This window comes from Podarcis bocagei (genome assembly GCF_964188305.1).
Source record: "Podarcis bocagei genome assembly, chromosome: 14".
Classification (NCBI taxonomy): domain Eukaryota; kingdom Metazoa; phylum Chordata; class Lepidosauria; order Squamata; family Lacertidae; genus Podarcis; species Podarcis bocagei.
The window spans coordinates 44,920,987-44,948,737 of record NC_138139.1 but is presented as its reverse complement, the minus strand read 5'-3'; the positions used below and the strand labels follow the sequence as shown (position 1 = coordinate 44,948,737).

Genomic DNA, 27,751 nt, shown 5'->3' with positions numbered 1-27,751 from the left:
TAGGAAAGATGAACTAATTTGGTGGACCACATTGTTATGGAAGTAAAAAATGAATTTGCCTTCCTCTCCCTGCCTGGTTCTATGAGAACAGGAAGTTTCTGAACTAGGAGAGTTTCTCCTTTTAAATCATGAAAGTACTGGTTGCATAACAAATACTATTATATAAACTGGTGCTTGTTCTACACCAGTGATCTTTGTAATGAAGGGAATGCAATGAAGGAAATGTTACAAATGTTAACTGGTTCATTAAGATGATTATATATATTTTGTTAATGAGCTTGGATAAGTTATTTCAGACAATTTTAAAAGGGAATCACTTTAAGGTGCTGCACAGTATAAGTTCAAGCAAAGTGGCATTGGGGGAGGAGAAAAAGAACAAATCAGAGACAAGCAATGTAGCAAGCTTTAGAAGGAAGAATATTATAAAAGGCAACAAGATTAAGCCTACAAACCTGTAATTACTACAGCTCTTAAGTGCCATTGGTAATGTCACTCCTTGTTTTATTAACAACCACCTTAGAATATAAGTAGCTTTGTACCAAGTCTAGAAAAGCCACCACTGTCATTTTCATGTCTCTTATTTCATGGTAATATGTTTCTGAACAATGTTTGTCATCATGAAGTCACTGATATGCACTGAAACAATCCAGACGAGATCCAGCCTATACCAACACAATAGCTTTGAACTGTTTACAGGTTCAGCAAACCAGCCTCAGTGAGAGGATTAAATGCTTGCCACTACTATTGAGTCAGAAAATCTAAATTCAATTTTGCTTTAAGGAAACCAGTATAGAAAATAGCCTATGACCCAGGCAAAATGGAAAAAAAAATCAGTATGTTCTAAAAAGCTTAAGGCTGTATGTATGATTACCTATAAGTTCCACTGATCACAGTGGAACTTACTTCTGAGTCACCATATCTAGGAACATACTGCATATCTTAGATGCCTTCTAATTAGCTCGCTTGGGGGCATGTAGATTTTGCAGTGCTTTGAGGGGATACACCTTCAAAGTCTGAACAAGTAAGCAAGAAGCTAGTATCTGGTTCATGTGACCAAATATCGGCCCTCAGATTGTAGTAATGTCATGGAAATCCAAGGTATGCTGTCACGGGTCTCATGGTGAAATGTTGGGTTTTCCTTTATGCTGAAAGAAAGCACAAGGAAAGGTGGCACATGGAAAAATATTACTCATCTCAAATGATGAACAGTGGGTGGGTAGCAGAGCAAACAGTGGTTTCACTTAGTCAGCTGTAATGTGTACTGAGAAAATTGTACACAGTGGGTTGTATCCAATGCTAGTCCTACTCACAAGTAAACCCATTGAAATGAATGGGCATGACTATCTAAGTTTCATTAATTTCAATGGGTCATCTCTGAGTAAAACTTAGCTGGATGCAATGCATTGGATCTATTCTGAGTAAAGTTTAGTTAGATACAATCCTGAGGTTTAGACCACAGTGCCACCCATGTCCCCTCACTCCATGAACCCACGTTTGCTAATGCACATGAAGCCATTATTTGGCTTAGAGCTATGCAGACTTAGTGCTACACACAAACCAGTTAAAGTACGGATGACTAGGCTAAACTTACAGAGGGCATCTCATACTAAGCAACCCATTAAAGGACAGCACAAAAATGGTCCATACCATGTTTACTGAAAAGATTTTAAAGATGTCTCTCAGTATAGTTTTGTCATTTTTAAAGAGCATAGCTTTCATTTTAAAAACAAACACAACAACTTGAAGCTAATGGAATATAAATGGACATTTCTCAGACAAACAGGGTTCTCTCCTCTGTTTCCATCATGTTTTAATTTATTAGTTTCCAAAAAGCAGTTTTAGCAGAAAAATATGTTCCACAGTCTTACTGGAAGAAAGCCACATGTATTACTTCTGACAAGTCTTCTCAACACTCTGGATTGTAACCATGGGAAAAGAAATGTGATCCAAGGTCACAGATACACCAAACAAGGAAATCATCTCTAAGGAGGAACATCCCCTTGAGATGGTGCCAAATTGATTTGCATAAATGAAGTGGAAATATGGTACTGAGGCAAGTCAAAGGGAAGTGAATGGCTTAATCAAAGTTATCACTCTGGCACCAGTCCTACTGAAGTGCAGTTTGTGGTAGTTGTGTAAGACCTTCTGATAAAATCTCCAATGCACCATTTCATCTTCCAAAAATATTTCATATTTAGTTTCACTAAAATCAGCACTGATACATCCCAACACTTGCTGCACCAGCAAACCACTCTTGAGAATGGGTTTATCCAGGCTTGTAAATAAGGGCATACTTTAATAATCCATCAAGTATTTAAGTAGCTGCCTGCACATACTTATATTATTTATTTTAAATAAAAAAATACTAAGGAACTAGGTTTTGCAAAGCTTTCAGGCCTGGTCACCTAGAGAAAGGTATCACAGGTGAGTCATTGAGCGTTTACTTACAAACCTGATTTAGCTTCTACAGCATCCTAAAGTTGTTTATCAGCATGGCAGGATGCTATTGTGGCACTATAGGCTAATATGTCAGGGCAAAGGTTATGGTAAAAAAAGGTAGTGCAGATGAAGAAGTACCTGCAAGGACTGCAAAGCTTAATCCCCAAATCTCAACCGGACTCAGTTTAAAACAAAAACAATTCACATGCAGATAAATATTGTGCAATACTTAGTCAGAAAAAGTACTCAGAAGATTATTATCTTTAAGAGCTCTTTAAAACATGTACAAGATCGCCATTCTAAATAAGAGTCACAGAAACAAGGTCCTTCTGACCTAAACTCCTATGGAACGCAAGGTTATTAGGATCAATGCTATAATATTTTTCATACCATAAAACAAAATGGGAAATTGTGGAAGATTTAGACTTTCTTTCCTTGATTGTTCTTGCCTAATCTGATCTTCACTTTAAATGTGTTATCACCACCATTACATCCTTTGGGAGGAAAACTGGGAAGGAGAAATCCTTGGGTGAAATAATGTTAATTCCCAGTCACCATCAGTCAAAGGCTCACTTCAGTCTGATTTTCTGTCAGGCCCATGGGTTAGAAATTCCTGGGTTAGAAATTCATCAGCCAGGGAACTGTTCCAACTTAAGCTATGACCTGAGATACTGTTATGATGAAAGTGCTGATCTTAGCAGAGGCAAGGCCTTGTGGATGGCTCAGAATAAATGCTACAAGAAAACAGTTCTCTGAAGTTGTTTCAGTAAAAGTCAGCCTTAGACTGAACCTCCTATATGAGCACCATTCTGTCCCAATTGCAAGTTCCACCTTTCCTGAAAGATGCCTTCACTCAGCCTGTTCCAGCAAGTCTTCTACTCTGACAAAGTGGAGGAAAATGCTGATTGTATCAGGGCTTCTGTGACGAGGTCCTCTGAGTCAGAGGATAGCAATATGGCATCCTGAGGCTGAAGGGCCACTAGCACCATGTGCTCATCTTGTGGATGTGCTTCTGGTCATGTGTGCAAGTCCCCTTCAGGCTTCCCTCTGCTTGATCCAATCCCAGGTTCATGACAGATACTTAGGGAAATGAGATGAAGGGTCAGGACAGACAATGAAAAACAAAATCAGAATGTTTTTTCTCTTACCTAAAAAATTGGGATAAACTAGGCAGGAAGTTTTGATTTACAACAACCCAAAAACAGTAAATGGTGTGCTTAGCCCCTTTGAAATTAGTGGGTTTGAGCTCTTTTAAGACTACACAGGATTATAGCCTTGATCTTGCTTTCTTGCAAGTAATCTGTGTAAGGGCTAATAACTTTTGGAAAGGACTTTGTTGTGAGACATTCATTAGACTTTAATACTGTAGAATTAAAACACCGGATATTATGTTAAATTAGTGCATTGATTTAAAAGTCAGGAGGCTTACCATTAACAGCTTTTTCATAGTTTTTCCCCAGGTTTATTAAATTCCGCAGCCCTGGATTGAACTGTTCCATAACATTCTGGTGAACAACAACAAAATCAGAGATATCATTAAACTGGCATAAAAATGTAGTTTAAAGTGTCTAGAACATTTTTAAGCAATGCATGTCACTTAAATTGAGTCACATTTCTAGCTCAACTGCATGGAAATCATTTTAAAATATACACTGCTTTTCCATCTACAGGCCTTTGAAGTGGCCTGACATTTTTATTTATTTAACAAAATGTATATCCTGCTTGGTTACAATAAAGCTTCTAAGCAATTTACAATAATGACTTCAGATTGGGGGGGGGGGACTGCTTCACACCTTGAACATGTGTTTCAGTATGTCTGAGAGAAGGTCTGACCTAAGATCAGAGCAGTGCAATGTTCACTGATTCTGTAAGGCTTCACATATTTATAAGCCAAAATGAAACCATCATTTCCACAAATATCTTCTTACAAGAAAAACAATGACAAAAGTAACAAACACCCATAAACAAATAGGGGACATATATCTTATACCCACATTCCCTATTATTTGTGTTGATATTTGTGCCTCATTTCTTCTGGCCTCTGCAAGTTTGATGCTAGAACTCTGGTGCCAGTACCTAGAGTAAAAACCTATTTCAAGTTTTTATGGTTTTTGAAACCAATGTTGCAAGACAGAAAATGGGACTGATCACAAACGGAATTAAACTGTGGTCTACCATGATATGTTTGATCACAAAAATCCCACCATCCAGGCATCAGCAAATGAAACCAAAGCCAGTTTTTGTAAACCACACTTTTCAGAAGTGACCAGTGACCTGCAATGAGCAAATAAAGAAAAATAAAGGAAGCCAGTGCTGTTTCTTATCTGAAACAAAGATCTAACAACAGACCTTGTCTCAAGCATGTTGTAGGGTGTTGTGGCTCAGGTAGGTACTGATGGGGGCTGCCAGGGAAGGGGATGTTGGCCAGGTCTGTGCAGTGTACTGTAACTCAATAGCACCATCATCTTAATGATGAATTTTCTCATGAAAACTATATAACACCAGGTATTTCATACTTCCCACCCTCTCTGGAACTCTGAGATGTTGACCTTAACTTTGATCACCTGAGTAAAAGCCAAATTGATTTTCAATGCTGAGTTTTGGCTTATGTAGTGAAAATACACTGAAGCTGTTAAGTGTCACCCAATGTCATTTATTTTATTTTAATAAGATAGTAAGTACAGTGGTACCTCAGGTTAAGAATTTAATTCATTCTGGAGTTCTGTTCTTAACCTGAAACTGTTCTTAACCTGAAGCAGCACTTTAGCTAATGGGGCCTCCTGCTGCCGCTGCACTGCCGCTGCACGATTTCTGTTCTCATCCTGAAGCAAAGTTCTTAACCTGAGGTACTATTTCTGGGTTAACAGAGTCTGTAACCTGAAGCGTATGTAACCTGAAGCATATGTAACCCGAGGTACCACTGTACATGTTTCATTGGTGCAAAAAGCATTCTGTTCCTAAGAAGGAAAATCTATCCTACTTTGACCATACAATTTCCTAATACACTATGCACGGAAAAGATTTCTCTTTCTGAACTCAAAAGCTTACACAGAGAAATTGAAACCCTTAATAACACCAAAATAAGGTTTAAAAAACAGCATCTGAAAGCCAGCTCAATCTTATGCAAGGGGTATGCAGTGGTAGAATGTAACTTGGCTTTCCCCCTCTAACAGCCAACCTCCCTATGCAATATCTTTCCTCAGACTGAAAAGCAGTTTGCCTTGCAGCATGGGGGCAGGACTGCTCTGAGAAAAGTACAGCTTACAGAAATAGTTTCACAGTTCTTTGGATCCTGACCAGAATTTTGAAGTATTCTTTTTATCTACTCACTCTTTGACCGAAACAGTTCACTTCTTCCAAATATGAAATATTTGTGTTCTGAAAAACTAACCATTGTATCAGACTGGAACACTGGGATAAAGTCTAAAGCACTCACTTTAGAATGAATGAATGAAGGCAACAGTAGATTTCAAATACTATTTTTGTGTGTGTGTGATTTTATGGCCCTAATGAAATATTAATAACATTAACTGGACCCAACTTACTTGAATCCAACTTTTAAATTCAAATATTAAACTTGCCCAAGTTATGGAAAAGGCTGTTATTAAAAGTTCATGTTCTAAACATAGCTTTTCTTCACCTATGTCAAAGGCCAAAAATCTGAAACTAATTAGGCAGGAGAAACATTAACAATGGCAATATACTATTGTTGTTGTTGTTGTTTAGTCGTTTAGTTGTGTCCAACTCTTCGTGACCCCATGGACCAGAGCACGCCAGGCACTCCTGTCTTCCACTTCCTCCCACAGTTTGGTCAAATTAGGCAGGAGAAACAGACTTTGGAGCTGGGGTATTGTTTAGGGGGTCTTGGCGTCAGGGGCGTAGAAAGGGGTGGTGGTGGGTGCAGTCCACCCCGGGTGTCATCTCTGAGGGGGGTGACAAAATCCCCCTGGGCGGGGATCGCTGTGCTGATCGCTCCCCTGGGTGGGGATCGCTGCCCCGCCTGCCTCCATGGGCAGCTCACCTCACCCCTGGGTGCACGGCATGTGTGCCACTCCGGGTGCCTGAGTGGCTAGCTATGTCGCTGCTTGGGGTGGTGGGACAGAGTTGTTGTTGTTATTGATATTATTTTTCTGTATCTTTATTTTAGATCTTATCATGATTTATGTGGAAATTGTTTCAATTTGGTCATGTACTATTTGCTGTTTTATTTATTGTTCATGACTGCTTTTGTTGTTTATAATTATGTATTTTTTTCCTCTAGTAAGCCGCCTTGAGCATGGTTTTAACTATGGGAAAAATAAAATTATGTATGCATGTTTAAAAATACCCAATGACAATAAACACAGAATGATATAAAATAAATGTATTTAGTTAGATTACCTGAGCAGTTCACATCACAATAGGTAAAAACTATTTACAGTAAGTGCAGGTTGTAAACTGACCTTTTGTCTACATTTGAAATAGTTAACTATTCTGGGAATACTGCTTCATACCACACACGCCTTGTTGATACAAGATAATAATGTCCAGACAATGCCTTTGCCCTGTCATAGCTCTCCCTCACTACATAATAGTTTACAACCTTAAGTCTGCCAGAGGGAAAGAACAACTGAGGTTTTCCAGTATCTCACAGCTATCTTGCAGTGCGCTTGATCTTTCCCTTCAACTTTTCTTCATGATCACACAAACATTTGGATGTATTATTTTAGGAATCAGGACTTTGATCATCACACTAAAAACAAAATGACTCAAAATTGCTTTCTTCTATATACCTTCTCCATAGAATACAGTTAAGAACCTCAGAACCAGTACATACTGTACATTTACTGTCATATGGGCTCAGATCTTTATGTAAGGTGAGCACTATTTGGAAAATAATGAATACAGTGGTACCTCTGGATGCAAACGGGATCCGTTCCAGAGCCCTGTTCACATCCTGAAGTGAACGCAACCCGCATCTGCGTGTGTCATGATTCGCCGCTTCCGCGCATGACGTCATTTTGAGCGTCTGTGAATGCGCGAGCGCTGAAACCTGGAAGTAACACGTTCCGTTACTTCCGGGTCGCAGCAGAGCGGAACCTGAAAACGCTCAACCTGAAGCTACTTCAACCTGAGGTATTACTGTATGTACTTGAACTGGAATAATATATTTTTTTTATTCCTTTCTTATGGTCCCTCCCACATAACTCTACGAGATGGAATAGTGTTTGTGTTATAGCATATTGTTATTATTTATATTTGTACGGTGCTCTGGGAGCCTCTTTCTTACTAAAGAGCAGGGCAATAACTATTTAAATGATCATTATACAGATGTGAACTGAGGTCAAATGCATCTCACTCCCACAGGAGGCAGTGATGACCACCAACCTGGATAGCTTCCAATGGTTGTAGGCATTGATACTTCGGAATACCAGTTGCCGGAAGCCATGGGAGGAGAAGAGAGCTCTTGTACTTGGGTGCTGCTGGCAGATTTCCCACAGGCATCTGGCTGACCACTGTGAGAACAGGATATTTGTCTAGATGAGCATTGGACTGATCTAGCAGGTCCTTCTTATGCTCTTAAATGATTGGCTGGAACATCAACTGACCAACTAACACAAATGGCACAGGAATTCATCCAAGAACTCTGAATGCTAAAATCCATGTGCGATATTCTACTAAGTTTTACATCTATTGAAATTAATAGACTTAACTTAATCGTGTTCATTCATTTCAGTGGGCCTACTCTGAGTAAATTCGGCTGACTCCATGTATTAAATGTTGCAGTAGAACTTCTAATAAAAATACCCACAATCTGTAATTTAATTCCATACAACACAGCCAACCTCATTTGTACCTAGGAGACCTGACTATGTGATGGTGAGGACTAAATTTGACTGGGACTAACATTAAACTAGGATTGATGAATAGGATGCTGTGAAAATTGCCTACCTCAATAGGTTTTATCTTTTGCAGGTACCTACTTTTGAATGCATCAAGTTCTGAGGCCAGCATAATAATAATCAGTCAATTTATGCCAAGTCTGATGCACCATGACACTGATCTCATCTGAGTAACTATGCAGTAGTGGCAGCAGTAGCAGTTCTAGGTGGTGAATGATCTTCCCTGTTGGGTTTCAGTGCCTGTCTAGGAAGGCTTACACTGCCAGAAACAAAGTAACCTTTTCACTGAAAATAGCTTGAAATTGTTTTACACTACTTTCTACTTTTGAAGATGTGCTTTTCCTTTGCTTGAATAATTTTGTGTTTTCTTTTGCTTGGACAATTTCTATAAATTTAGGTTATATTGTTGCATAAATTGAAATGAGTTGCATCTCTTTTAAATTGTTTTAGTTGGCTAGATGCACGTGATAGAAATACAATACATAGAGCTCATCACACACACTTTCCAACTGATTGTTTATCATAGCTCACATTAGAAAAGAGTTTCCCCCTTATGACTCACTGGGTTTTTAGAATGTATGTGGTTGGAAGACTCTGGTTGTATTACCCTTGACTGGGATATATCTTCTGATACCTTTTTTTATACGTTATCAGTATGCTGAACTCTTACCTACAACAATTGATTTTCTGATAATTTAAATAAATTTACCGTACTGCTGTCAACTACTGTTCTAAGCTTCTTGTCCTGACCCACTTCTTCAACAGATCCCAAACATCTTTCAGATATACACCGATGGGCATCTTCAACTAATCTAATTTGCTGCAATTTGTTCTGCTGTGTTATTTAAATATTTCCTGTGGGGAAAGGCAAAATAAGTAGAGACAATATTTGTCTCTAGAATGTTCCACATTTACTTATCTTCGCTATGTAGTGATTTTGAATGGTCACATACTTCTGACCTTCCGCCTTTCATGTTGATTCTTTAGCCAGCATTGGTTTTCTGTGATTACAGTGCTTTAATAGCATCTCAGTCATTTATAACAAGCACAGACAAGTTAGGATGGTGAAATGCTATGGTGCTCAGTTTGAAAAGCAACAGAAGTATAATCCAATCCTCCTCTTCTGGAGGAATGTTTAGATATAAGTTTTATCTCTGTGACTAAGGTGAATCAAAGGTGTCAAATCACTTTGTGCAATTTCTTTTATTACCAGATCAGTGCTTCATCCCAGATAGTTCTAAGAACTCACTAGGCCACTGTTTGTTACAGTGTTAGAATGCATGGCATGTAAGAAATATTATTTTTAGACTGTTTTCTTTAAAAATAATTCTTATGTGACTCACACCATGAAATTTGAACAACAATCCAATGCAGATATTCACCATCATTTATTTATATAGCACCCACTCATATAAAATATCAAGGTGGTGTACATTATTTTTTTGTTGGCATCTGTCTGTCTCAAGAGACAATGGAGTGCACCTTCTGGGGTGAATCCAAATTGCTGAGGAATTACAGCATGCACAGAGACTGGTAACATGCAACTGCTGCCTCCCGCACTGTTTTTGCTGTGTTAGCTACACCAAAGTGGCCTCACTAGTGCAAGCCTGGGCAGTGTGTATGGAGGTCCTGGGCTGCCCAGATGACAAGACTCCCCTTTCGGCCTCACTGATGTGGTCCAAAGGAAAGCAGAGCAATACCTTTGGCATCAGATTGGCTGCAGACATTGCCAGAAGGAGATGTACAAGATACCATCCAACCACATTAGGGACTCCAGATTTGTGTACAGCTTACTACTTAGTCTTTTCTTCTCCTGAAGATGTCCTGCAAGGCTGTAGATATGGATTTTTCCTCAGGGTTTACTCCCAAAGCCTTTCTCACAAATGAGCATAGCCACAAGGCAGCAAAGGTTTAAGATTATTTTCTTTCTCCTAGATGGGCTACCTTCCCAGGTTGACGAGCCCCATCTACCCCTCACTTGCCTCTACAGCACATGTAGTAACCCCCTTCATTACCTTCAGACCCACTATTGGTCTCATCTGCTCAACCCACCAGAGCTTGTCTTCATATGCAGGGGAGGTCCCTAACTCACCAAGAGTTTGAGACCCATCAGCTATACCTCACCTGGTTTAACCAGCCAGTTGAAGCCATTTCCCGGGCAGTGGCCACTGTCACATGCTGACACAGGGGAGAGTTGAGTGCAGGATGGAAAGAGAAGGAAGTGTCCCTCACCAGAAGTACTACCTCTCCCTTAACACCCCTAACAACAATATAGCCAAGCACAGTAAAACATAAGATACCATAAAGCAATACAAAATAATCATAAGAATGAATGATTTATCTTATATAACATTATGCTGCTTTTCCGCAACCCTTCTTCCTGAAACAGATCCCCTACCCATATATATAATTTCATGTTAAGCAATTTGTCTGTATTAACTTTAGCTGAGGCTTACCCTAGCAAGTGTACACCACAGTTAACACTGGTGCTGACAAACTGGTTAACAGCAATTGGGAATACTGTATTTACATTAGGCAAAAGAAAGACCACAAAGAGGGAGGGAGGAGTGAGCTGGTGAGCGAGCGTTCCCCAGGCTTGCTCCCAACTTGCTAACCACAGTTAGCAGGAAGTCAACATTATGCCTGCACCAGCCCAATATGAATATTATTAGAATATTTTCCATCAGTTGGAAGTTGCATTGCCAAGATTTCAGATTAATAACTGCTTTTTATAGCCTTCTGCATAATAAATACTCCCAGACAGCACCAAAAGAAAAACACTCAGTGCATTCCTTTTTAAAACAATCACATCATTTCAGATTTCCTTCCTTAAATTGAAAGAACTGAAACAACAGCAAACAAACATTTGTGATCGCTCACTGATCTGTTTAAAAAGGTAACTGATATCTTACACAATAGCAACACAATCAATAAGGAAGCTAAATACAGTAGATGTTTTTAAGAAACTAGAGACATAAATAAGTAGAGACATGGTCATATAGATTTAATGGCTCAAGCCATACTGTATGTTGGGCCAAGCCATGGTTTTTGACATTGTGAGAATAGTCCTGGGGTTGTGCGCATTCTGTTCCACCTATGTCTTCCCTCATGCACCATGAGCACCTCTCTCCCTAATTTGTAGCAAACCACAGCACTGTTTGACTCAAACAAGCAAACTACAGTTTTTGCTTGCCTTGATTGAAAGCTGGAGTTTGATGCGGTGTAATTACAGTATTAGAATGTTGGGCTATGGGAAGATGTAGATTCAAATCCCCACTTAAGCATAATGCTTAAATGGTGCTTGGGATAGTTGTCCCCTCTCAGCCAAATATATTTCACAGGGCTGTTGTCAGGGTACACTGGGGTGAAGAAATGACAATGGATGCTGCATTCGTAAAGAGTGAAATAAAAATGTAACAAATAGACCCTCATCTACTATATATTTTGGAAAGTGCTTTGCCTGCCTGTCAGTCTGTTCTGTATAGGTTTGGCTGCCTCTTGAGATCATAGAATTGTAGAATTGAAAGGAACCATGAGGGTCATCTAGTCCAACCCCTGCACTGCACAAAGCAACAGAGTCAAACTTGGTACAAGGTTTCCTGAGGCGAAGATCTTAATATTTGGGTGTCAGCTGCCACTTTGAACCAAGAAGACAGGCCAAAACATGACTTTGAAATGACTGCATCTATTATTTGGCATAGGTTTGGCCACCGCTTGAGATATGGTCACCAACCTTCCTAGGAGGCTTCCTGAAGTGTGACTGGCAGTCTTGGTTGACATTTGGAAATGTGAAGCTAGCATGACTTCACACTTTTTGGTTTAGGTTTGGCCACCTCTAAAGATATTGCTTCAAAACTCAGCATTCTCGAGGTGAGAATGACAGACTTGGTCATTGTTTGGTTGCTGGGTGCCATTTTCCGGAAAAAAGAAGGAGGATATTCCATATTTTGAAAAAAGAACAATTGGATGTAATATGCCTTCAAGAAACACATGTGACTAGGCTCCACAGGAAAGTACTAATTAATAAAAGACTTGGCCAAGAATTTATTTCATCAGACAAAGTCAAAAAAAGAGGTGTTGTAATTTATGCAAAGGAGAACCTGTCACCAAAATTCTTATTTAAAGATGATCATGGAAGAATTCTCGCAATTGAAATCCAAACACAAGGGGAAAAGATTTTGATATTAGGAGTTTATGCGCCAAATGATGGAAAATCAGAATTTTATAAGAAGCTGCATGAGACAATGATGGACTACCTGGACTATTCTAATATTATCGTGATGGGAGATATGAATGGGGTGGTGTCTACAAATATGGACAAATCCCAAAATCAAAATTTAACAACAGACGGCAGACTCCCTAAAACCTTTTTTGAAATGACAGACAATATGGACTTGATTGACATTTGGAGGACAAGGAACCCCTTGGGTAAAGAAGGAACCTTCTTTTCTGAGGCCCACTTGTCATGGACACGAATCGACCAAATTTGGATATCTAGAGGACTGGCCCCGAAAACGAGAAAAGTGGAAATCTGCCCAAAAACCTGCTCCGACCATAATGCCTTAAAAATGGAATTGAGACTTTTCCCAACTGGATCCTTCAGATGGAGAATGAATGACACCTTGCTAAGAGATCAAGAGATCGTTAAGAAGGCCCAAAAAACGCTAAAGGACTACTTTGAAATAAATTTGAATACTACGGTGGAGAAAAGAATAATCTGGGATGCAAGCAAAGCTGTAATGAGAGGGTTTCTGATACAACAGAATACAATAAAGAGAAAATTTTGGAATGGAAAAAAGGAAAAAATTCTAGAGAAAATAAGTGAAGGAGAGAAAAAGCTGAGAACTAATCCGAAGTCAAAAGAGGTGCTAAGAGAGATCAAATTCCATCAAGCACAATATTCGAAATTGATTAATCAAGAGATTGAGTGGAAAATCAAACAAATGAAGCAGAGATCGTTTGAATCAGCAAATAAATGTGGAAAGTTGTTAGCTTGGCAATTGAAAAAAAGACAAAAGCTAAATACGGTTACAAATTTGGAGATTCAAGGAAAAATAGTTCAGAAACCAGAAGAAATAAGAAAATGCTTCCACAGATATTTCAAAGAACTTTATGCACAGGGGCCTCAGAAAGAATCGGAAATAGACCAATTCTTGAGGACAAATGGACTATCCAAAATAAGTCAAGATAAAAGATCAATGCTCAACAGTAAAATAACTCAACAGGAAATTGAAGGTGCCATCCAAAATATGCAACTTGGCAAATCTCCAGGCCCAGATGGTCTCACCTCCAAATATTATAAGACTCTGAAGGATTGTTTGACACAACCGTTGTTGGAGGTTTGCAACCAGATTATGGAGGGGAGAAGGGCACCGGAAACGTGGAAAGAAGCATTCATCACATTGATTCCTAAGTCAGAGAAGGAAAAGACTCAGCTTAAGAACTACCGTCCCATCTCACTCCTGAATGTGGATTACAAATTATTTGCAGACATTTTAGCAAGTAGACTTAAAAACGTATTAAATGAAGTAATTCACAAGGACCAAGCAGGCTTTCTCCCTGGTAGACACATGTCTGATAATACCAGGAATATTATTGATATATTGGAGCTGTTGCGAATTAGAAACACAAGGGCTGCTTTAATCTTTATTGATGCGGAGAAAGCATTTGACAACATTTCTTGGATGTTTATGAAGAAAAACTTGAAGGGGATGGGAGTGGGACGGGGGTTTGAAAATGGACTAGAAGCAATTTATTCAGAGCAAAAAGCCAAGTTGATAGTGAACAATGTGGTGTCGGATGAACTTCTAATTGAAAAAGGGACACGACAGGGGTGCCCTTTATCCCCTCTGCTATTTATTTCTGTTCTGGAGGTATTGCTGAATATGATTAGGGAGGACCAGCTGGTGCAAGGTATAGAGGTCGGAGCGAAACAATACAAACTGAAAGCCTTTGCAGATGACCTAGTCTTGACAGTACAGGAGCCAGTATCTAGCACAAAAAGAGTTTTGGAACTTATTTTGGAGTTTGGTCGGGTGGCGGGATTTAAGTTAAACAAACAAAAAACTAAGGTTTTGGTTAAAAATCTGACACCTACAGAGATAGAGGGGTATCAGAAAGAGACAGAGCTAAGTGTGGTTAAAAAAGTGAAATACCTGGGGGTATACTTGTCCACTAAAAACTTAAACCTTTTTAAAGATAACTATGAAAAATGTTGGTTGGAAATTAAAAAAGACTTGGATATTTGGTCAAGATTGAAACTTACCTTGTCAGGCCGAATCGCAGCTATAAAGATGTGTGTTTTGCCTAAAATGCTATTCTTATTTCAGACCCTTCAGGTCGTGGACAGAATGGAATGTTTTGGAAAGTGGCAGAAGGATATTTCTAAGTTTGTCTGGCAGGGCAAAAAGCCCCGAATAAAATTTAAAATACTAACCGACTCAAAAGAAAGAGGGGGGTTTGCCCTGCCGGACTTAAGGTTGTACTATGAAGCTGCAGCCTTCTGCTGGTTGAAGGATTGGTTCCTGTTGGAAAACACCGATGTCCTAGATCTGGAAGGGTTTGATAATGTGTATGGTTGGCATGCATACTTGTGGTATGACAAGGCGAAGGTTCATAAATTGTTCAAAAACCATATTGTCAGAAAATCAATTTTTGCCGTCTGGATGAAGTACAAGGACTTATTAGAAAGCAAGACCCCGAGGTGGTTATCACCTGTGGAAGCCAAGATTTCGAAAAAAAAGCCCAATATGGAGGCCTACTGGCCAAAATATTGGGAACTGATTGAAAGAGTTGGAGATAACTGGAAGCTCCAAAGCCAGGACAAATTAAAAGGTAAGGTGCGAGATTGGTTACATTATGCTCAAATTCAAGAGGTATTCAAAATGGACAAAAAAGTGGGTTTCCAGGTGGAGAAATCGAAACTGGAGACGGAGTTACTAGAACCAAAGACTAAGGTACTTTCGAGGATGTATGACTTGCTGCTTAAATGGAACACACAGGATGAGACAGTTAAATCTGCTATGATTAAATGGGCACAGGATGTAGGACACAACATTATGTCTGAGGACTGGGAAAGGTTATGGAACACCGGTATGAAATTTACGGCATGTAGTGCCTTGAAAGAGAACATTATGAAAATGGTATACCGGTGGTACATGACCCCAGTCAAGTTGGCTAAAATATACCATCTTTCTGATAATAAGTGTTGGAAATGCAAGGAGGCAGAAGGGACATTCTTTCACCTCTGGTGGACCTGCCCGAAAGTAAAGGCCTTTTGGGAAATGATACATAATGAGCTGAAAAAGGTATTCAGATATACCTTTTCTAAGAAACCAGAGGCCTTTCTTCTGGGCATGGTGGACCGGAAGGTGCCAAAGAAGGATAGAACCTTGTTTATGTATGCAACCACAGCAGCTAGGATTCTTATCGCAAAGTTCTGGAAGACATCAGATTTACCCACACTGGAGGACTGGCAGACGCAGCTGATGGACTACATGGAGTTGGCAGAAATGACTGGCAGAATTCGAGATCTGAGCGAAGAAACAATGGAGGAGGACTGGAAAAAATTTAAGGACTATTTGCAAAAACATTATAAGTTGTTTGAATGTTAAGATTGCGCACGATTAAGATACGTTATGCTTCTGCAATTTATTTTAAGTAAATGATAAAGTAAGTATTGATGGGAAAAAAAAATGAGACAAATTAGAAACAAAATATTATGTTTATTAAGAGTGTCAAAACTAAATTACAAATTTTTGAAATTGGTAACATAATAAATACAAAGGTATAATAAGTTGGGAAATAAGATAATAAATTGCTGAATTGGTTAGAATGATGAATGCAATGCTGAGAGGATGTGAGGAGGTCCAAAAAGATGTCGAAAAATTTTATAATGATTCTTTCTTTTTTCTCTGTTTTTCTTCATATATATAGAAAATGTTTCTTGTATATTGCTGTTTAAACAAATGTGTTCACCTATGGAAAGAAACGCAATAAAAAATTTTTATAAAAAAAAAAAATAGAATGTTGGGCTATGGGAAGATGTAGATTCAAATCCCCACTTAAGCATAATGCTTAAATGGTGCTTGGGATAGTTGTCCCCTCTCAGCCAAATATATTTCACAGGGCTGTTGTCAGGGTACACTGGGGTGAAGAAATGACAATGGATGCTGCATTCGTAAAGAGTGAAATAAAAATGTAACAAATAGACCCTCATCTACTATATATTTTGGAAAGTGCTTTGCCTGCCTGTCAGTCTGTTCTGTATAGGTTTGGCTGCCTCTTGAGATCATAGAATTGTAGAATTGAAAGGAACCATGAGGGTCATCTAGTCCAACCCCTGCACTGCACAAAGCAACAGAGTCAAACTTGGTACAAGGTTTCCTGAGGCGAAGATCTTAATATTTGGGTGTCAGCTGCCACTTTGAACCAAGAAGACAGGCCAAAACATGACTTTGAAATGACTGCATCTATTATTTGGCATAGGTTTGGCCACCGCTTGAGATATGGTCACCAACCTTCCTAGGAGGCTTCCTGAAGTGTGACTGGCAGTCTTGGTTGACATTTGGAAATGTGAAGCTAGCATGACTTCACACTTTTTGGTTTAGGTTTGGCCACCTCTAAAGATATTGCTTCAAAACTCAGCATTCTCGAGGTGAGAATGACAGACTTGGTCATTGTTTGGTTGCTGGGTGCCATTTTGTTGGCAGACCAAAATGAAACTTTGGTGTGACTTCACCTGGTTTTGGGAGTGATGGGTCCAAACTCACAAATTACATTATGCATTTTAAAAATCACAGTATTTTTTAGTTTGTAAAAATTCCTGGGCAGCACTGGACATTCTCCACTAGTCTTTTTAAGACTAAGAGTAAGACTCATGGCAGACACAAGAGAACCACTTGAAAAGATTTATCTTATCAAGCACCTTGTACTCCTAATCAGAAGCACAAGTAGCAAGTACTGTGCAAAAACCAGGCTGATAGAAACCGACCTTGTGCTTTCACTCCTGCTGTGGATTTTATATACACACATGTGAAAAGAATGTCAAAGTGTAGTTATATGCTAGATACGCTATCCTCTATAAGTACTACAAAAACGTTTTCACTTTCCAATCAAATGAAAGCTTTTGTAATTTCCTATACATGTTCAGCTTTGCTGTTATGCAGGACACACCTTCCAAGAACACAATAGCTCAGCATGTATTGACACAGATCAACAATGCATAAAGACCCAGCAGTTTACAAAGTTGAGGCTTATATCCTGCCGACATAGTCAGATCCTCAAGCTAACAATGACACCTTAAACAAACTTGCCAATCATTGGTCTGCAAAGAAATTCACAGCAATGTCATTAGGTATTTTTTTATATAAAAGGTATTTAATCATATGAAATCTCCATCTTGGTAATATCATTAAATATTGTAATATCCAACTAGCAGTCAAACCATAAACATATGTGGTGGAGTATCTGCCTGAAGAAGCTGCATACAATCATGCTTTATCATTCCTTTATGCTGATGTACTTCAATATACACCATTTAAACACTTATTTGCTGACATGGCTAACCATATGATTACCAGAAAGCAGCATTCATGGATCACTTGCATTACAAATAGCCCTAAATGGGGGTGTGGAATGACAATGGCCCATAACTGTTCCAGAAGAGACACTAGTTGTATGTGGTACATCATCCATGGGAAAAATATACATTCTACAACACATGCAAGCTGTAATACCATGTATGTTAACTGTATGTGGTTTACCTGGTACATTAATATAAGCCCATATACAAAATTATGTTAATAACTAACTTATAAAGCTAGCTTTGAAAACTAGCTTTAAATATCATTTTCAAGTTGTTGTTTTTCCTGCATAAATTTGTGTCTTATTCTTATAATAATGGAATCACTTGAAAATACCTGGGGTGTTCATTTCATAATATTTTAAAAACGTGCCCATGACACCTCAAGAAACTCTGCTGGTAGGATTTAAACTCTTCCATCGGGTGTTCTGAGCTTTGTGTAAAGTATATTTAAGGGTGTTATGCAATTTGTATAAATATATTTTGATGGGAATCCAATAAATGGATACCACGTTAGCCAAACAGGCTGTGTGCTGTATGTGGAAAAGGAATCATGAGGTCTAGAACAAACATAGCTTACTTTCTTTTAGAGTTATTCCAAATCTATTTTATACCTGGGATTTAAGGGGCTTATTTATTGATTTTGCAAGCCACATGATTAGTGCCCCGAACAAACGCAAGAGTGTATAGCTCCATCTTTGCTCTGACCTATGCCTCACCCACAACAGCTGCTTCCATCCGGCACCCCCCATGCTAATGGAAAATAACTTGTCCAAGGTAAGATAGTAAGTCTTCTGCAGAAAATCAATCAATGCTGTTTGTCCATGACTTATTATCAGGTCCAGCTCAAGGACTGGAGTGCAGATTGCCCTTAGTGGGCCCCTCTTAACCCCAACTGCCCCTCAGTGCACACTGCCATCACCCCACTGGTAGCACTGCCAGCATACACAGCACCAGAACACTGTACCCATTACAGCACAGTCTCCAGGGATGCCTGCCTGCAAGTGTAAGGCTGCCACTGCGGGTACAGGAAAGGCATCAGCTCTAGCAGGTGCTGTTGACAAGGCTCATGAACCTTGGCAAGTTTCACCAGTATGCTAATTTCCTTATATAATCTGGGAGCTAAAGTGAAGACAAGGGCTATGCCTTTCTAGTAATGAGAATATTAAATGCCAATTCCACTGGAAATGGCAATACCAAAATGGCCTCTTGGTATGATGATGCCAAAACAGGCATTTCAAGAAATAGTTGGGTAATAGTAATTTGAGGGGGGAAACCTATGTTATCATGTTCTGTCATGTCCTCCCTTATGAACCTTTTTTTAAAAAAAGAACATTTCCTCCTTGGAAAAGTGATTCAAATGTTTGATAATGGCATACACAGTAGGTAGACTACATGTATATGTATTTGAGATACATAATTTACTTTACATGTCACATGGCATATACATTTTTGCCAAATCAATTGCTCTATTAACCCACTGTTAACTTTAACTTCTTAGTTGCCCCTTACAACTCTTTGCCTTCCCATTTAGCCACACTATATTTAGTTTTTAGAGAGCTGGTTTTATGCTGATGCTAGAGAAGTAGACGTGCATAGTAGCTAATGTAACAAACACTGAATCAACAGAAGTTGGTCCAATAGACGGTATCATCTTGCATGCTTTATTGCCATGAAATCAACACTGTGCCAAATAATTCTGTCCTCTAAAACTTCTTTTCTGTAGGAGTTTTGGGTGCCCTGCCCCCATCACAAGACTAAAAGATCCATGGATATATGGTGAGAAGCTCTACGTGCAAAGAAACTGAAAAGCTACATTTTATTTAATATTACAGAAGGCATTTATTATTCCACTCTTTTATCCCAGGATATTTTATCCCAGTTTGAAAACCTCACTGACATGTGGCCAATGAATGCACACAACGTACTGTACAGTGTGGGCTGTTGCGCTGTTCTTATTCTCCTCAGTGGATAGACTTGGAACTACAGTGGTACCTCGGGTTAAGTACTTAATTCGTTCTGGAGGTGCGTACTTAACCTGAAACTGTTCTTAACCTGAAGCACCACTTTAGCTAATGGGGCCTCCTGCTACTGTCGCGCCGCCGGAGCACGATTTCTGTTCTCATCCTGAAGCAAAGTTCTTAACCTGAAGCACTATTTCTGGGTTAGCAGAGTCTGCAACCTGAAGCGTATGTAACCTGAGGTACCACTGTACAGTAATTTCCCCATTCTTTCAGTAGGCAGCTTTAGTTTCATGCTACTTGACTTTTCTAGATTTGTACACTCCTATTATAATAACAACTAGAAAGGCCTGGGTTACTGCATCTCATCTTTCCACTCAGCTCGTATTTGCATTCGGATCTAACTTTGTGGAAAAACAGGAATTTGCATAACCTATAGTGGAAGATATGGGGGGGGCGGGCGGAAATGGTCTGGGTGTGGAATTTTGACTTCAGCACAAATAGATGGCCTTGATGATAAGTTTTACTTCTCTGCACATTTGCAAAGGGCTTAATACATTGGATATATTGCCACTCAGATATTTTGGACAAAGTATAGTCTGTGTCAGATATTTGTGGTGTTCTATGAGCCTCAAAATCCATCTAAAACTATTTATCTTCTCAGAATTTTAGCATGTTGTCCAAGGGAAGTTGTAATCTTATGTAAATATATCACAGGAGGTCTGAAGCCTGGATTAGTTAAGTAAAATGCATAGTCCAAGATGTGCTTGCCTCAGAAACAACACAATTTCTGACTACTGCAATATCTAGGATTGTTATGTGTACTCAAGAAATGTGAGTCTTATTAAGCAACTTGGGGGTTGCTTAATAGCTTAGGCTAAATTTACATAAGGACCATTTGCTGGATCAGACCAATGGCTTATTTAGTCCAGTATATGGTCTCACAGTGGATAACCAAATGCACAAGTGAAGTCTTGCAACAGCATTCTCTAGCTCATGGTCAGGCTTGTTAACCTGGATCTACACTAAGAAACAGCCAAAATGGGGATTGCCAGTCTGATGCCTGTAGGCACCATGGAAGGCCCTCCTAGAAAGAAATGTATGAAGCAAAATGTGTGGGTCCCCTCCTAGATGATTTCTGTTAAATGAATAGGTCTAGCTTCTCCTACCTATCAGTGTTTTTAGTCAATGAATGAAATCAGAGCTGTGCTTCCTAGAAGTTATTTTCTGCAAATACTACTATACAATAAGTGTTGGTGGATATTAAAGAATCTTCTTCTCAAATGGCAGATGCAAGATATGAAAACTTTGCAAAAAGGATTAGGTATGGTAGCTGATTTTTGTTGTCGTTTAGTCGTCTCTTCGTGACCCCATGGACCAGAGCACATCTGGCACTCCTGTCTTCCGCTCCCTCCCGCAGTTTGGTCAAACTCATGTTAGTAGCTTCGAGAACATTGTCCAACCATCTCATCCTCTGTCGTCCCCTTCTTCTTGTGCCCCCCATCTTTCCCAACATCAGGGTCTTTTCCAGGGAGTCTTCTCTTCTCATGAGGTGGCCAAAGTATTGGAGCCTCAGCTTCAGGATCTGTCCTTCCAGGGAGCATTCAGGGCTGATTTCCTTCAGAATGGAGAGGTTTGATCTTCTTGCAGTCCATGGGACTCTCAAGAGTCTCCTCCAGCACCATAATTCAAAAGCATCAATTCTTTGGCGATCAGCCTTCTTTATGGTCCAGCTCTCACTTCCATACATCACTACTGGGAAAACCATAGCTTTAACTATACGGACCTTTGTCGGCAAGGTGATGTCTCTGCTTTTTAAGATGCTATCTAGGTTTGTCATTGCTTTTCTCCCAAGAAGCAGGCGTCTTTTAATTTCGTGACTGCTGTCAACATCTGCAGTGATCATGGAGCCTAAGAAGGCATCTATAAAAAAATTCTTATACACAGAGCCAGCCCATCCACTTGGTGAGGAGAAGCAGGCAGGCAGGATGGATGGAGGAGTTAGGAGGTTTCTAACTGTGATTATGACAGTGAGGAGGTGATGAAGTTTTAATTAGAACAGTAAGAAGGAATAACTGGGGTGCACAAAACACAAGGAAAGGAAGTTGCTGGGACTAGAGTGGCCACAAGATTCACACTGAAATGTATGTTGTAACTCAAAACCTTAAAAATAATATTTAGCAGAATCAGTCATTCAAGTTTATTTTGGGAACAAGCTAGAAGGTGCAGCATAGACTTTAAAAGAATGCTGAAGTTTATTAAAACCAGCGATGAAATAATCCAGTGTTGGAACAAGGTGCATGAAATCTGGTTATATAAAACAATTGCATCTGCTGAAATAAATTTAAAAGATTTCTTTTTACATTACCTACTTGTGGATTACCCTACAATTTTTTGATGTGGCCATATGCTCACATAAGCATGCATTCCATAGTAGGTTAACAATTCAGACATACCTCAGCATTATTAAAAGCTTTTATCATGGAAAAAGAAATGACTCTACAATGGCAGATATGCAAAAACCCCAACTATAGGTTTAAAATAGCACATACCAAAATATTTTGGATTTTTTCTAAACCAGGACAGAATTAGAAATCATTGGGTGGTTAAAGTATTTTACAAATGTATGAGGTATACAACTAATGCATGCAACTAACTTTCCAAATTGATCAGACACTTTAAAATCATACAGAAAATTTGTATAATAAATAGATTACTCATTTCAAGAGCTTTCAAACAGCATTTTTCAGGGCTGTTTCAATGTTCTTTATATTGAGGGAATGCAGATGTGGGTGATCCCTACCTAATGTATTTCTGAGAAAAGAAAAGAAATGTTCTGAAAAGTTCAATAGAAAAGGCTGTATTTATTATCCTGCATATACTATCCAATCAGGATGTCTATTTCACACAATGTTGGAATAACCATCTTCATCATTATTAATTATTATTATTATTATTAATTCAAGAGGCAGTTCTGCATGTGAAGCGTCAGCACCTTTCATTTAAAAACTGGATTAACCTTCCAAGTCCACAAAGGGGTCCATACTAAATGGCAGGGTTATCACTCTAATATACAGTGGTACCTCAGTTTACAAACTTAATCCGTTCCAGAAGTCTGTTCTTAAACTAAAACCATTCTTAAACCAAGGCGCACTTTCCCTAATGAGGCCTCCCGCCGCCGATGCCCTTCCACCATTTGGATTCCGTTCTTAGACCAAGGTAAAGTTCTCAAACCAAGTTTGTAAACCAAATCATTCTTAAACTGGTACCACTGTACCTGCATTCATGTTTTCCTCATTTAAGGGTTATTCAGTCTGCTGGACAGCTTGGATTCCCAAACAAATATACCCGAGGCAGGGTCCTCCACAGAATTACATCGAGCATCTACCTACAACACTGCAATTTGAACTTGAAGGTACAATATCCACACAACCTTGTACTAGGATCCTCCTGAGATTGGCCCAAGCACTCCTACCATTATCGACCCTGGAATCCTCTCTGAAAAAAACCAAAAAGCCCAGCTTCTTTTTTGGGCAATACTCTCACCGGGCCTTGAATTGTAAGCACCCGCAATGCCTTACACCAAGCAGGTACCTGACAGAATAGCACCCATTTTATTGGAAGGTACTCTAATGTGGAAAGTTACCTACAGATGGTCAACCACATTCTAAGAGCTGCTGGCCCATACTCATACATCTAACAGAAACATCTGTGGGAATTCCCCCCTTTACCTCTGCTATATTGAGGTGAACTTGTCAGTGAGGAGACATTAGCCTTCATATCTTTGCCCTCTCAAATACATTACTCCAGAAAGTACCCCAACTTTGGTTCCTATTCTGAACAGATTGGGAATATAGATGCCTTGAAACCCACAAGGGAAATTCTTTGTATCCTTCTTTAAAAAATACTGTAAAACTGCCAAACCTTATTGGGCACCCAGCAATCAAAAAATGGATTGGAAGCCACCTTCACCCCAAAGGCAGCATTAACACCAAGCATTTAATCCTTACTATACACAAGGGCTAGCCAACATGGTGCCAGATGTTGTTGAACTACAACTATTATCATCAGTAACAAATGGCTATGCTACTAGCTAGGGTTGATGGGAGCTGCTGTGCTGTCCAACAATATCTAGGGGCCACTGGGCTACTCCTGGATTACATTAATGAGTACAGGTGCCTAACTTGCATTATGTGATCTTGAGTATATGCCTTTCTACTCAGCCTGAATCTGCAATAATTTCCACTCTTGAAGGTCTACATATAATCACTACCATGGATTAGAAAAACCCCACCCCTATCTACAAACATACATCAAATCCACCTTTTTACAAGCTTGTTACAGGGTTTCAGGATCATAACAGACATTTGATTCAGTAGCCACAGGGAAAGCACTTCCACAGCCCACACAAGCCCTGTTACATATAAGCACACCTGCCATCCCTTGCCAGCCCTTTCTACATGAAAACATGTTAAGCAATGTATTTGAAAGGAATCAACTTGCATAGCACAGGAGGGGCTGAAGTTCAATCCTTGGCGTAACTACCTGAAAAGATCCTAGGGCTAGAGTCACTGTCTGAGACCTCAGACAGCCAAGGTCAGTCAGACTAGACAGAAAGGAATAGTTCATATAAGGCTTGTTCTTCACTCTGAATGAGTGGTTTCAATTCTCAAGCAAGCTGCTATCATGGAAAAAGAAGGGCAATGCCTTTGGGAGTGGAACCGTAGTGTTTATATTACTATTACTATTATTATTTATTAAAGATTTTATTGGTTTACAAAAGCACACGCCTTGTCTCTTTTTTCAGGTTGTAGTGTTTTGCAAGGGTCCAGTCAGTGGAATCTCCATTTAAATGAATCTGATAGGTGTTAGGAAAAAGCATGGGGAAGGAGGGCCTTAGCTCAGTGGCATCACATCTGCTTTGCCCCTGGTTCAATCCCTGGCATCTCCCAGCAAGGATGGGGAGATGCCTGACTGAAACCCTGGAAGAGCTGCTGCCAGTCAGAATAAGACACCAAACGTCCACCTTGTACCTGCATTTGTACACATGGAAAGCTCAGATGGGTATGGAAATTACATGTATTCTAGCCCTTCAAGGGTGTTGCTAGGGAGCACCCCCTCCCTCTATTAAGCACTCAGGAGTATGTACCTGACCTTGGAGAACCAGAAAGGCACCATGAAAGGCTCTGTGTGCTCTCTTGTGTGTTTATAGGCAATAGGGCAGGTGTGGCACACTCATAAAGGAGTGGCGAACCTCACCTGCGTAGCTGCCAAGGCAAACCTTAACTCCTCACCTGCGTAGCAGCCAAGGCAAACCTCACATCCGCTCCCACCCTGAAACATCAACCCCCCCCCCAGCTGCCCCATTACAACAGCGCATAGCTGTGCAATGACATTCAGAAGACGGGCCCCACCGTGTTCGCTGGGCTTTACTCCCTGGTTAAGTTTGCACAGGACCGAATCTGTCTCCAAATTCCCACTGCGAAAGCTACCTGAGTAACCCTGGGCCGGTTACACACACACACACACACACACTCGTTGTCAGGCTTGGTCTACCTCGCAGGGTTCTTGTGAGGAGGAATAGCCCTGAACACTGAAGGAAATAATAATTTAAGACAGTGTGGCATTCGTGGTTAAGGGTGCCAGACCAAGACCTGGGAGACCTGGGTTCAAATCCCCTCAGCTCACAGGGGCGTCCTGGGGGAGGGTGGCAGTCACAGCCTGTCAGCCTTACCTACCTCGCAGGGTTGTTGTGGGGATAACAAGGGGAGAAGGGGAACCATTGCGCCCCACCTTGAGCTCCTTGGATGGGACAGAAACATGCCATAAGTAAATACGACGAAGTTCGATTCATGATCACGAGTATTTATTTCCCCTCATGATAATGAGTATTTCTCTCCCCCTTTTCCTTCCCATGTGTCTGGGTCTGCCGCCCTCCCTCTCCCAGAGCGGAGAAAGAAGCCGCTCGACTTTCCCTCGCCTCAACTTACTTTATAGGTGCTTTCCGTCAACTTATTCACCTCTTCTGGGTCCCGAGACATGGTGGAGGTGCTGCTGCTTGGAGCGGGAAGGGAGGAGAGGCAAGAAGGGGCAACTGCGGCTGAGGCGGCCGAGACAACTTTCCCTCAGGACTACGACGGCGACCGGTGCGCTTTTCCCCTTCCCCTGAGGCGCCTTTTTTCCAGCCGGGAAAGGACAAGAACTCCCTCGGAGATAGAGAGAAACAAAACTCCCCTCGGAGCCGCCTTCCCCTTCCACGCAGCTGAGGTGAACCGGCGGGGACGGCGGCGCTGGCTGCCGTGGCGCCCTCGTCCTCCTTCTCCTCCTCTTTCTCAAACTGTCAAACTCGTGGAACCGGCCAGCTCAGCGGCTCAGCCCTTTCGGGAGGCGGCCCCGGCGGCGGCGGCGGTGGGGCGGAGTCGGGCGAGGTGGGGCCCTCTCGGCCTGACGCGGCAGCCGCAAGGCGGGCCCGGCCGAGCGGCGAGGCGGAGGAAGGTCGCCGAGGTTGCCCGGCCGCTGCTAGCTCCGCTGCCTCTTTACCTGAGCTGCGGGGGGAGCAGGAGGCCTATAAGCTGCTTCAGGCCGCCTCCGCCTCCTTCCTCTCACCGAGAAAATCTTCGCTATTATCAATATTAAAAGTTTTGAGGTGAAGAGGGAGAAGGGCGGCCGTTTTATTCTGCCGCAACACGCGCACCGCCAAAAAGAAAGAAGAGAGATAAAGGAGGGCTTAGTAAGGTCTACTTAGAATTAAACGCCACTGCGTTCCGTTGCGCTTACTCTCAGGTAAAGGTCCCTGACGGGGTTGCAGTAGCAGCCCCTACAGCGCGATTCTGTTAGTCTGTTGCAAGAAAAAAAGTGGTGGTTTGTGGATTTATTTATTTTTTACCACTGATTATATAGGATTTCAAACTTGTTTGTTTGTTTATTGTTTTCTTCTCCAGTTTCCCCACCACCACTTTTTCTGGCTCCCCTCCCCTTTTATATTCTCTTTTAATATTTTTCTTGTCTCATGACACTTCTTATGGGGGGGTATACATGTAATTGTTTGGATTTCATTATGTTATGATTTGGTTGAAATCCTACTCTCCACTACCCCCCCCCCCATATAAATCACTTTGTACAACTTTTGCTTTTAAAATTATAAAAGTGGCATGGCAACTTATTTCCCAAGGTACAGGAAAATAAAGGTAGCCAAGTTGTCCTGTGAAAACAAATACATCCGAATACCTTTATTAGAGCAAACAAAAATGTCGCAAAACAGTTGACTGGTTTTTGCTGAACTCTTTATCAAGTTGGGTGGGAAAGGGGAGGGAGGGAATAAGTTGGCTGAAGATGAACCAGATACAGACTGCATGATTCACCATTAGCCAGCCTTTTCCTCCCCCTGCCCTGTTTGCCATCTGCATTCTGCAATCCTGTGTACACTTACCTGGGAGTAAGCCCTATTGAACTCAGTAGGACTTACTTCTGAGTAAACACGTATGGCTTCCTCTGTTAAGGCTGCAGTATACACAAGTTGCATTTAAAGCACTCTTATGCCACCTGAACAGTCACACGCAATCCTGGGAAATTGTAGCTTTTGTGAAATTCAGCACCCTTAACAAACTACAGTTTCCAGGATTCTTGGGGTGGGAGGAGCCACAACCATTCGAGTTCTTTAAATGTATGATGGGTGAGTCAACAAGCATCAGATTAGCTGTAACAGATTTATTTTGGCAGGTGCTTTCATCGGTTAGAGCTCAGTTATGCAGGTACATAAAGTACTATTAGCACTTAATTTATAGCATGGTCGATCATGGTGCAAAAGGCATCAAGTCTGTTGACATTTCTATACAAAGCTCAAATGTTTACAGATTCCAGAGTGGTGACCACTGCAAAGGTTTATA

At 40.5% G+C, this 27,751-nt stretch overlaps 1 protein-coding gene across 3 annotated transcripts in view; it reads right to left on the bottom strand.

The window, feature by feature from the left end:
• Window positions 1–26,271, bottom strand: part of BAIAP2L1 (BAR/IMD domain containing adaptor protein 2 like 1) — a 64,663-nt gene extending 38,392 nt beyond the window's left edge. Inside the window, exons 1-2 of one of the 3 annotated variants that reach the window (XM_081169565.1) lie at window positions 25,856–26,271; window positions 3,869–3,944 (exon numbers count right to left, since the gene is read on the bottom strand). In XM_081169565.1, coding sequence (XP_081025691.1) covers window positions 3,869–3,944; window positions 25,856–25,906 — 127 coding nt within the window. In that variant the 5' untranslated portion in view covers window positions 25,907–26,271. Of the gene's footprint in view, window positions 1–3,868; window positions 3,945–7,806; window positions 7,939–25,855 lie in introns of those variants that run through there. The other 2 variants (XM_081169564.1, XM_081169566.1) reach the window with 2 other exon arrangements.
• Between the last annotated feature and the right edge of the window lie 1,480 nt (window positions 26,272–27,751).